The following is a 12,342-nucleotide window of genomic DNA, read 5'->3' as shown; positions in this document are numbered from 1 at the left end:
AAGAAAAACACTTGTGTTCTTCTTTTACAAAAGGATCGGGAATGATAGGCAAAATTCCCCCAAAAAGTGCAGTTATAAATGATAAATGATAAATGGGTTGTACTTGTATAGCGCTTTTCTACCTTCAAGGTACTCAAAGCGCTTTGACAGTATTTCCACATTTACCCATTCACACACACATTCACACACTGATGGCGGGAGCTGCCATGCAAGGCGCTAACCAGCAGCCATCAGAGGCAAAGGGTGAAGTGTCTTGCCCAAGGACACAACGGACGTGACTAGGAAGGTAGAAGGTGGGAATTGAACCCCAGTAACCAGCAACACTCCGATTGCTGGCACAGCCACTCTACCAACTTCGCCACGCCGTTCCCCTTTAAAGCTGAGACTGAGTGTTATATAGTTAGATTACTTAAATGTCATTGTAAATAAATATAACACATTTTAATTTAAAGCACAATGTGAAACTATAACAGGTAAAACTTTTTTTTTTAAACACCGTATTTTTCTGACTATAAGTCGCAGTTTTTTACATAGTTTGGCCGGGGGTGCAACTTATACTCAGGAGCGACTTATGTGTGAAATTATTAACACATTACCGTAAAATATCAAATAATAGACGTATAAGATTTCATCGGATTTAGCGATTAGGAGTGACAGATTGTTTGGTAAACGTATAGCATGTTCTATATGTTCTAGATATTTGAATGACTCTTACCATAATATGTTACGTTAACATACCAGGCACGTTCTCAGTTGGTTATTTATGCCTCATATAACGTACACTTATTCGGCCTGTTGTTCACTATTCTTTATTTTAAATTGCCTTTCAAATGTCTATTCTTGGTGTTGGGTTTTATCAAATAAATTTCCCCAAAAAATGCGACTTATACTCCAGTGCGACTTATATATGTTTTTTCCTTCTTTATTATGCATTTTCGGCATGTGCGACTTATACTCCGGTGCGATTTATACACCGAAAAATATGGTACTAGGAAAATAATTAATTTTCCATTTGCAGCGGAGCCAATGGGAGGTCCTGTATTCCGGCCATAGAACCCAATCAATAACCATCCAAAAACAGTCAACAATATTCCATTTACATATCGTGACTCTAACATTAACCAAGTATTAGTGATAATGTTATTATAAACGCTAACGCAGAAAAACTATTTATAGCGCCGCCGTGATCTGAAGCTTGCATGCCAATGTTGACGTGATTGACTGATGAGCTGCTTCTTCGTTTTATTGCTCGTCAAACATTATTGTAGATCATAAATCATGCCTCTCACCTTTATAGTAGAAGAACGAGGACGGGTTCTGACAAGTTGGTACCCTTTGAGAGTAGTTTTAGACCCGAGTTTTGGCCCGAACGACACGAAAAGACGCTTGGTTCCACCTCCCTTTGCTTTGCGAGGATTATGATTCATTCTTCATCTAAATGGGAATATATTAACACCCTTGCAGTCGGCATCATAATGACATCCTACCTTGTACAGTAAGTGATTGTATTATGTCTGTTGGCTCTCATGGAGTCTGCAGTGAGTAATAATTAGTGAAGTTGTTAAAAAGAAAAAAAAAAGGAACGTTGTGATTAGTTTTTTAAATTAATGCGCCATATATGCTTAAAATGATCAAAATATGTTAATAATAAATGTTAGTACATTACATATATACTTACATCATGTATATACAACTTTAATGGAGGTGTTTGGGTGTTTTTTAAGGATTTTATAGACAGAATAGAGTGGCTGCATTGTAAGCAGACTTTTATTCGCATTTATTTAATATTTAGAATGCATTAAAAAAAATACATCCGTCATGTCTTTCATGATTGTGAACATTAGGCAAAATTTAAAAAATAATAATAATAATACCTGGGATTTATATAGCGCTTTTCTAAGTACCCAAAGTCGCTTTACATGTTAAAAACCCATCATTCATTCACACCTGGTGGTGGTAAGCTACTTTCGTAGCCACAGCTGCCCTGGGGTAGACTGACGGAAGCGTGTATGCCAATTTGCGCCTACGGCCCCTCCGACCACCACCTATCATTCATTCAACATTCATTCACCGGTGTGAGCGGCACCGGGGGCAAGGGTGAAGTGTCCTTCCCAAGGACACAACGGCATGGTAAGAGGCGGGGAGCGAACCTGCAACCCTCAGGTTTCTGACACGGGCGCTCTACCCACTACGCCATGCCGCCCCTGAAAAAAAAGGGCAGTTCTCCTTTAATGTTGACAATACAATGACTGTATACATGCATGCAAGCAAATAATGCCTAAAACATGCAGGGATTATAAAATAAATCATTTTTATATTAGAAAAATAGTCCAAAATGTATTGCACAGGTCTTTTTTGTTTTTAGTGCATTATTTTTTGGGTGAATTAAGTAAATTCCCTGAGTGTTTGTTATTGTTTATATGTCAAATGCATAAGGTTAATTTATTTTCACACCCAAGAATGTTAAAATGATACTTCACAATGTTTTTTGGCAGCCCCAGTTTGACTCTGAAACGGATTATTTCTACATCCATTTCTTTCTGTGTTTGGCGATAGAGTATTTCATTGCAAAAATGTTCAAAATGCCCTCCTTCTCGGCAGACCCAGCTCTCCAACAGACTTCGCTCCTCCAGTATGACAGATGGCGTTAGTGATCAAGCCCAGGCTCCTCCTCTTACGGTACATATTTCCCAACACTCGCATTTCCGCCTGTCCCGTCTTGCTTGTGTGATTTCCTCCCTTTCTGTGGTTTTTTGGAGCCCACTCAACCTTCTTGTTCTCTTTGTCTCCATGAATGCTCAAGGCATTCGGGTGCCTCGATCTCCTTCACATTACCAACATTACTGTGGGTGTACAGTACACACATTTAAAATCCCAATTTTTCCACCCCAAACAGGTGTTGCTAACTCCTCACTTTCCTTCCTCCAACTGCCACAGATCTTTTTTTTTTTCTTGCCTCACTAGGATTACCGCACCGCTTGCTTCCTGTCCCTGATGCTGACTTGCGGCAGCATTTAAGAGAAACGCTCACTGTCTTGAGCCGTGTGCCGGGAATATGAGCACTTCAATAGAAGGCAATAGAAGGCAGTATATATTAAGTAAATAATCGCCTCTGAGTCACATCAGCTTGTTAAAGTGTGTCACACAGTTTGAGTAACAGGGCTGTCAAACTAAGAACTAGTGCAGGTGGTGATGTCAGCCTTTTCCTCAGTGACAGTAGCCTCATTAAAGATTGTATTTTTAAATAATTGTGTTGCATTTCAGAACAGTTTATCGATTTATTTGGGATTATTTGGCTGAATCTTAGGGCAATTTAGCAGACCTATTATATCAAATCGTGAGGTTCATGCATTTTGCACGCAGATTTGGATGCCTCTGTTTGCGGGGTTTTGCAGTCTGGTTATGCCATCCTAGTCACTGCCGTTGTGTCTTTAAGCAAGACACTATACCCACCTGCTCCCAGTGCCACCTATACTGGTTTGAATGTAGCTTGAAGATGTAGATAATGGGTTTCAACATGTAAAGCGCTTTGAGATCTCAAAGCACGATTGTAAATATAATTCACTTTACTTTCCTTTGCAAAAACAAATCACCCAATCAGACATTCATTTTCTTTCCAATTTAACTGATTTCTCCCCTGCCAACCACCCACCTCACAGTCAATACACCTCAATCGATTTCCCCTTTTTGATTTTTAAACATTCACAGCTTTCACAATACCTTCTGTCAGCCCTGCTCGCCTCTTCAGGTTTAATCACGTCATTTTGTCCATTCAGGCTTCACTATACTTCCCCCAAAATACTCTCTTTCGCCTCTCGAAAATGAAAACAGTCAACTAAAAGATCATCTTCCATTGTTGTCTACCACCAGCAGAGATCCCATTCCAGAAGAACAAGAGCTCAAACAGTCTCAGGTGGTGAGGATGCCATGGTAATGTCCTAGTTTATATACAATATCAACCCTACACCTTTTTTTGAACTCATACAAACTTCCCCTTTAATAAACAACCTAAAACACTAAATGCAGATAATATTTCACTGCAAGAATGTAGTTAAAGTATTAGCTTAGTTGCTTTTAGTGCCACTTCCTGTCTCTTTACAGGTACATCCAAGTTGACCTCATGCACCAGGGCTATTCAACTAAATTGTTTCGGGGGCCACATTTTAAGAACATTTAGGATCTCCCTTCTGTTTTAAATACAATATTATCATTTGTATTATGTGTATAATGTCACTGCACGGATCTTTACATGACTGGGGCATTATGCAGTTTTTATAGGAGAACTCCACTTTTTTTGGACCTATCATCCACAATCCCTTTGTGAGACAAGAACACCTGACTTTCTTTATTATGTGCATTTTAAATATTGAAAAACTGCTAGTAGAACGCCTCTAACAATGCACTTAATGTGATCAACCCACTCCGCCTATAAAGCCTTCAAAAACTGCCAATAACGCTCTATTTACATGCTATAGCCAGGATATTAACCATAGCGACATTGTCATTGTTTTGTCATTGAGCAAACACAGAGGAACTCTTTTTCTGGTGTCATGAAGACACATCACCTTACTCACATTGCTCCTCCGACCACTTGCTAGTAGCCAGCTACAGTACTAGTGTAGCGTCTAATAACCTTAGTTGTGACCAGTCATAAAATAAAGAAAAAAAGAGCTTGAGCTGTATTGCCTTTGCGTTAACAAAAGTTATTGCTAGATTATAAATCATGCATCTCACCTGTATAGTAGAAGGTTGTGACACCAAGCCAAGAATTTGCTCAACTTTAAAAAGCCCCACGCTACCAACTTGATACTATGTGGCTCTCAACAAATGGAAGGCAGCGTTTTAGGATTTATTTTGTATCTGAGGAATGAGGGTTATTCTGAATTTACCAGCTCAAGGAGAACACAAGTCTTGTGCTGAAATAATTCTAAGTCACTGTTTTATTTTCTTATTTGAAACCTTTAGCAATAGTGCAACATGTTAAAGCTCCAACACTTACAGAATGAATATAAAATGGCTTTGGAGTTTTTGGGATATTTTTTAGAGGGCTTTATAGGCGAAATAGACTGTATCCCCATAACTGAGCATTTTTTTTACTATAAAAGAAAAAGACATGTGAATGATTACCAAAATTCCCTAAAAAGTGCAGCTCCCCTTTTAAGCACTAACGGCCAAAATATATTTTGAACTAATGGACTGGATTTGGCCTGCGGGAAGCCAGCTGAATAGCCCTGTCATGTACTTTTATGTATCTGTTTCTTGTTGTGTTCTGCTTTTACCTAGCATGCATCATAAAATATCAGAATATTGTAAAACACCATGTAGGTCCTTGAGTGAAAAAACTGTCAATACTTGTACTGATCCTGAATTATAATAGATATTTTGTCCAACCCCTACCTGACACTAGGTTGTGCCTTCTGTGCCTCTTAATGGATATTCATATGACGTCTCCTTCTTCCAAACGTCGCTTTTTGCCCTTGACTGATTTTTATTTTTGCTTTCTCTGGGACAGTCTCCCACAGCGACCTCTTTCAACTTGACCACCCCAGGCCTGCCCCCTGGTTGGGAGGAGAGGAAGGACAGCAAGGGGAGAACTTATTACGTCAACCATAACAGCCGCACTACTACCTGGACTAGACCCATTGTGCAGGTACAGCAGGTCAGAAGGCAGGAGCGGATCTTACTTCAGCCCCGTTGTGGTGTCGATTCACCGTGTTCCCACTTTTGTTTGAAACGTCAGTCTTTTTTCTTCTATCCTCTCCTACTCCTCCTGGGGTCTTCCTTCTCTTGTCTAGCATTTTCTGACACTCTGGATTGGAGCCACGTCTTCTCCTTCCCATTTGTCCCACTTGTCCTTCCGTGTTTTGTTGTCTGTGTGTACAGCAGATCAAATCTGGAAATGAACCTACCTGACCTAAACCTCTCTTTGAAATCTGTCTTTCAACACTTGATGGTTGTGTTCACCGTTCACTGTCATCATTGTCTGATTCCCATTCGTTTCCATGATTGCCCAAAAGGATAGGACCCCGGCAAAAGCATTCTATGACTGAACAAGAGTGACACTCAGTCGATCTCCGCCATGGCTGAACAAAGCTAATTTGCATCTGCAACGAATTGCAGTAGTTTTGCGCAATCCGGCTGACTAGCAAACAACATCTCTGGTGAAGACTTTTTATTTATTTTTAAAGGACATTTTCAAATGATTTGTAAATGCTGTATTGCCCATTTTCTACTACATGGCTCAGCATGGCCCTCCTGGTTGCAGTCGTAGTCAAAAGTTTACATACACTTGTAAAGAACATAATGTCATGGCTGTCTTGAGTTTCCAATAATTTCTACAACTCTTATTTTTTGTGATAAAGTGATTGGAGCACATACTTGCTGGTCACAAAAAATATTCATGAAGTTTGGTTCTTTTATGAATTTATTATGGGTCTACTGAAAATGTGACCAAATCTGCGGGGTCAAAAGTATACATACAGCAATGTTAATATTTGGTTACATGTCCCTTGGCAAGTTTCACTGCAATAAGGTGCTTTTGGTAGCCATCCACAAGCTTCTGGTTGAGTTTTTGACCACTCCTCTTGACAAAATTGGTGCATTGTCCTGTTGGAACACCCAACTACACCCAAGACTTAACCTCCGGGCTGATGATTTTAGGTTGTCCTGAAGAATTTGGAGGTAATCCTCCTTTTTCATTGTCCCATTTACTCTCTGTACAGCATCAGTTCCATTGGCAGCAAAACAGGCCCAGAGCATAATACTACCACCACCATGCTTTACGGGTATGTATGGTGTTCCTGGGATTAAAGGCCTCACTTTTTCTCCTCCAAACATATTGCTGGGTATTGTGGCCAAACAGTTAAATTTTTGTTTCATCTGACCACAGAACTTTTCTCCTTATCTTTGTCAATGTGATGTCAGATGAAACAAAAATTTAGCTGTTTGACCACAATAACCAGTAATATGTTTGGAAGAGAAAAGGTGAGGCCTTTAATCCCAGGAACACCCTCCCTACTGTCAATCATGGTGGTGGTAGTATTACGCTTTTTCTGCCAATGGAACTGGTGCTTTACAGAGAGTAAATGGGACAATAAAAAGGAGGATTTGCTCCAAATTCTTCAGGACAACCTAAAATCATCAACCCGCAGGTTGATGATTTTAAAAGTGGTAAAGGAATGGCTAAATCAGGCTAGAATTAAGGTTTTAGAATGGTCTTCCCAAAGTCCTGACTTAAATGTGTGGACAATGCTGAAGAAACAAGTCCATGTCAGAAAAATAAAACATTTAGCTGAACTGCACCAATTTTGTCAAGAGGAGTGGTCAAAAATTCAGCCAGAAGCTTGTGGATGGCTACCAAAAGCGCCTTATTGCAGTGAAACTTGCCAAGGGACATGCAACCAAATATTAACATTGCTGTATTTATACTTTTGACCCAGCAGATTTGGTCACATTTTCAGTAGACACATAATAAATTCATAAAAGAACCAAACTTCATGAATTTTTTTTGTGACCAACAAGTATGTGCTCCAATCACATTATCACAAAAAAATAAGAGTTGTAGACATAATTGGAAACTCAAGACAGCCATGACATTATGTTCTTTACAGGTGTATGTAAACTTTTGATCGCGACTGTATATTTGAAACGGCAGCGGCCCATTTTCTCTTCTTGATTAAAATATACAGGAGAGTCTTGTCCATTGTTGTTGTTTGTTAGCGTGCTTCAGTCTGACTGATGCATTTAATGCACCATGGTGTTGGCCGTGTCTGGTGGTATTTCAAAGTGGTAAACCAACCACCCCAAACTGATGCAAGAAGAAACGATACTACTGTGCATTGGAAAAGCTGCATCAGTTACTCAATGTTTAGCACCCAGCTCCGCTTACCATATTCCTACCCGACCCAACCTTAAAGGTGCTTGTCTCCCTCCTGCAGCTGACTGAAGATGGAGCTAGCACTTCTGCGGCTGCGGCATCAGGAGGAGCCTCAGCCCTGGCACCCACCCCTTCCTCTTCCTCGTCTTCCAATGTCTCCAACAACCACCTCCATGAGCCCCAAGTCAGACGACCTCGTAGCCTCAGCTCCCCTACTGTCACCCTTTCTACCCCCTTGGAGGTGAGAATTAGTATCCAGTACCTGAACTACATTCCTTGTTATTGTCACCCCTACCCTTAAAATAGTTTGCCCAAGCATCCCCACATTTGCAACATGAATACTTACACACGAGTCAATCTTATAAAAAAAACAAGGGTAAAAAAAAAAGTCTGGGAGCCATGTAAAGTAACTATAGCCTATACATATTTGTATATGTACTGTATATATATATATACCTGTTTACATATGTGTGTGTGTTTGTGTGTGTGTGTGTGTGTGTGTGTGTGTATATATATATATATATATATATATATACTGTATATATATATATGCAGTGTATATATATATACCTGCAAAAATGTGTGTATATATACACTACCGTTCAAAAGTTTGGGGTCACCCAAACAATTTTGTGGAATAGCCTTCATTTCTAAGAACAAGAATAGACTGTCGAGTTTCAGATGAAAGTTCTCTTTTTCTGGCCATTTTGAGCGTTTAATTGACCCCACAAATGTGATGCTCCAGAAACTCAATCTGCTCAAAGGAAGGTCAGTTTTGTAGCTTTTGTAACGAGCTAAACTGTTTTCAGATGTGTGAACATGATTGCACAAGGGTTTTCTAATCATCAATTAGCCTTCTGAGCCAATGAGCAAACACATTGTACCATTAGAACACTGGAGTGATAGTTGCTGGAAATGGGCCTCTATACACCTATGTAGATATTGCACCAAAAACCAGACATTTGCAGCTAGAATAGTCATTTACCACATTAGCAATGTATAGAGTGTATTTTTTTAAAGTTAAGACTAGTTTAAAGTTATCTTCATTGAAAAGTACAGTGGTTTTCCTTCAAAAATGAGGACATTTCAATGTGACCCCAAACTTTTGAACGGTAGTATATATATATATATATATATATATATATATATATATATATATATATATATATATATATATAGTTATTTATATATAGTTAATTATATATAGTTATTTATACACACACATATATATATATTTATACACATATATTTTATATATGTATATTCTATATATATTATGTATATATGTGTATGTATATATATTCCTTATTAAATTCCAATTAGACTCTTGACGTCTAGCGGGCCAAATTGAAGCCAAGTAGTTTGGACACTCTGTTATAGTACACTGTACGTATATATTTGCTTTTCCCTCTGTCTTGATGCTGTTTGCCCTTCATCTTTACACAATCCGTGATGTCATTTTCTAACTCCACCTGGATTTTTGAGCTTGTTGTTAACAGGCTTACTGTTCATTCTTGCAGTCCGTTAATGAAAAATACAACCTAAATCAGGCAGTTTAAGATAAGATCATTATTTCTCACTGGCAGCCTGAAATATCGTTACAACTACCATAAGAAGTGACCTAATGGAGGTTTAATTAAGGTTTGTGTAGGTGTGTGGCTGTGTGATAACAAGACGCCGTTGAAGTGAGAGGAAGATTAAAAAAACACAGTTGTAATTAGAATATCTAGTTTAGTGTGGGTTAATTAATGCAGTGCTTTCTTTTTGTTCAAGTTCTCATGAGTGTGTGATAATGACTTTGTATCGCTGGAACACTTAGCCCGTTATTGTGTAGCCTTGACAAGCTTATACGAGTGCATGAAGGTTGATTACGGAAAGTTTTTGAAGGTTTAGCACAGTAGATAATTGGAACTCTAACGCTGTGTTTCGAAATGCTGTCATGTTAACAGGGTAAACTACTGCACAGGTATTGTTTTAGGTAGCACTTTAGCACAGTTAATTGTCATGGAGGTGTAAAAGCATGTAATGCAAGTTACTGTTACAAGATGAAAACAAGTAAGCGAAAAACCTTTGACGAGTAATGCTTTTAACAATAAGGACCTGTTACATCTTCAGTATATTCTCACTAAATACAGCGACATAGCTGCGAGGTTGGAGCACTGATCCCTCCTGCTAAGTTCTCCTAGTCTCTGGCTCATTTATAAAGGTTGTTGTGCACAGAAAAGTTGCAACAGCATGGGTTAAATGTGCAAAAGTAACTTTCACGGCAAGTGTTGATATTTATAGAAAAATTAATCGCGGAAAAATTGCTTATTTCGATGCACTCTTTCGACTATGCATAGAGTTCACGCAAGGTTTTTCAGTCACGGGAAGCAGCGACCTTCGATGATGTCACCATGAAATGAAGCTCAAACTCAAAAAGACCTCTCCACTTTAAAATACAAAAAACTATTTATTTCACGATGTACAGTGGAACCTAGATTTACAAACTTAATTCATTCTTGAACATGGTTCACACACCAAAAAGTGTGTTTAGGAAAGCAGAGTTCCCCATAAGAAACAATGAAATCATGAATATCACTGTAATTTGTTCTAGCCTCTGCGAAAGTCCCTATTTTAGTAAAAAAAAACGGCACACTTTGAAGACACTTTAATGTGTATATATATCAAACCAACATAACAAGGGGGTAATGGCTCAACAATATTTTTTTTATCCAAACAACACAACATTACAGCAAGCTTAAAAGTCAACACGGACAAACACACGCAAGTCTTGTTGGTGCGCTCCAAAACGTTAACCACCATTTTCACCTTGTGTCGGCCAATATTTGTGGCATTGCTGAACACTCTGAGCGTTTCGGAGTGATAAACAAACAGTGGCTTCACGTAGCCACCTCTAGCATGAGCGCAAACTAGCAGTGTGAGGCAATACTTCATCGGCTTGTGTCCCGGTAGTGCCTTCTCTTTCGCAGTAATAAAGGTCTGCTGTGGCATCTTGGCATCTTTTTTGGTCTCACTTGCGCACTCACTAAAACGCTACCTCAACCCAAGGCTATAGAGCGACACTGAGAGTTTGGATACATTTAAAGCTTTTCTGATTACACAAAGTGATCTCTAAGACGGGCTGACACAGCTCTGACCAGCGCAAGGTACAACAATTGTGGAAATAAACACATCAGAGGTGTCTCGCGCAGTCGAATCTCTTCTAAAAGGCCGCGCCCGTGTGTACAGGATGTGACGTAGGGAGCACCGTCTCTTCTAAATGTCCGTGCCCGAGTGTCCAGGAAGTGATGTTATCAAAATGGCAGCTCTGATGGCTTTAAGCGGCATGCAAAATGTATGAATGAAGCGTTCAAATGCCGAAACATGGTTTGCACACAGAGGCATATTTCGCGCAATGTAAATGTCATGAATTGAAAAGGTCGCAAATAGAGGCATTTGTAAATTGTGATTGTATTGTATAAACAGTTGTCTAATTCTGGATGTATTGTATATTCATTTGTTAGAGCTTAAACATCACAATACGTAGGGTTGTTTACACAGTTGTATTGGGCATGTTGTAATGTAATTTAGCTATTTTTTTATTAAATGATAGCAATGTAAGAATAGGTTGGGAGGTGTAACAGGTCTATTTGTGCCAGTCCAAATTTATTTCTGGTAGGTCGTCACAAATATACTGCACCTTACCATACAAAAGGATGAAAAAAAAAAAGACTCAAAAACTGTAATACTATACAGTTAATGATATACATAACATATTAGCATAGTTAAAGGGGCTGTTTGCAACTTGTTCAAAGCAAAAAATATAACAAGAACACCACCAGCGATCTTATGTTATCCCAAAGAAGCAACTTTACAATTTTCAGTTATGTTGTTACAATAATTCAGTAATAGCTAACGATAGTAGCTAAACTTTGCCTAATTAACGTCATTAGCTGACAACAAACAAAACTAATGCAAATTAAATCTGAAGCAAATGTTATTTTTTGATGAGTATCACTTTTACGATAAGGTCATGTTCTTACTCTATATCGTCGGCATGATCTTGAAAAGGGTATATTCTAGAGCAGGGGTCTCAAACACGCGGCCCGCGAGACGTTATTTTGCGGCCCCCACCTTAATATGAAAGTTTAATGTTAGTGCGGCCCGCAAGTTTTAAATGAATGGCGCTTGACAGCGTTGTGTGCGGAGCTGAAGGAATCTACCAATCACGGTGTGGTATGTGGCTCTCGACAATATTGAGGGCATGCCGTGATGGCACTGCCTTTAGTGTCCTCTAGAACCTGTCATCGCGCCGTCTTTTTCTCCATACAAACAGCGTGCCGGCCCAGTCACTTGTTGTATGCGGCATCTGCAGGCACACAAGTGACTGCCAGACATACTTGAGCAACAGCCATACAGGTCACACTGAGGGTGTTCTTATAAACAACTTTAACACTGTTACAAATATGTGCCACACTGTAAAC

General features: G+C 39.1%; 1 protein-coding gene across 17 annotated transcripts in view; it reads left to right on the top strand.

Annotated features, from left to right (window-relative positions):
• Nucleotides 1-12,342, top strand: part of nedd4l (NEDD4 like E3 ubiquitin protein ligase) — a 107,793-nt gene that overhangs the window by 65,996 nt on the left and 29,455 nt on the right. For 10 of the 17 annotated variants that reach the window (XM_062031324.1, XM_062031322.1, XM_062031319.1 and 7 more), the window contains 4 exons: nucleotides 2,602-2,679; nucleotides 3,871-3,930; nucleotides 5,513-5,659; nucleotides 7,938-8,117. In XM_062031324.1, the coding sequence (XP_061887308.1) occupies nucleotides 2,602-2,679; nucleotides 3,871-3,930; nucleotides 5,513-5,659; nucleotides 7,938-8,117 (465 nt within the window). The remainder of the gene's footprint in view (nucleotides 1-2,601; nucleotides 2,680-3,870; nucleotides 3,931-5,512; nucleotides 5,660-7,937; nucleotides 8,118-12,342) is intronic. The other 7 variants (XM_062031326.1, XM_062031325.1, XM_062031315.1 and 4 more) reach the window with 4 other exon arrangements.

This window comes from Entelurus aequoreus, linkage group LG21 (genome assembly GCF_033978785.1).
Source record: "Entelurus aequoreus isolate RoL-2023_Sb linkage group LG21, RoL_Eaeq_v1.1, whole genome shotgun sequence".
In the NCBI taxonomy this organism is placed as follows: domain Eukaryota; kingdom Metazoa; phylum Chordata; class Actinopteri; order Syngnathiformes; family Syngnathidae; genus Entelurus; species Entelurus aequoreus.
This window is presented reverse-complemented; position numbering and strand designations above follow the sequence as displayed.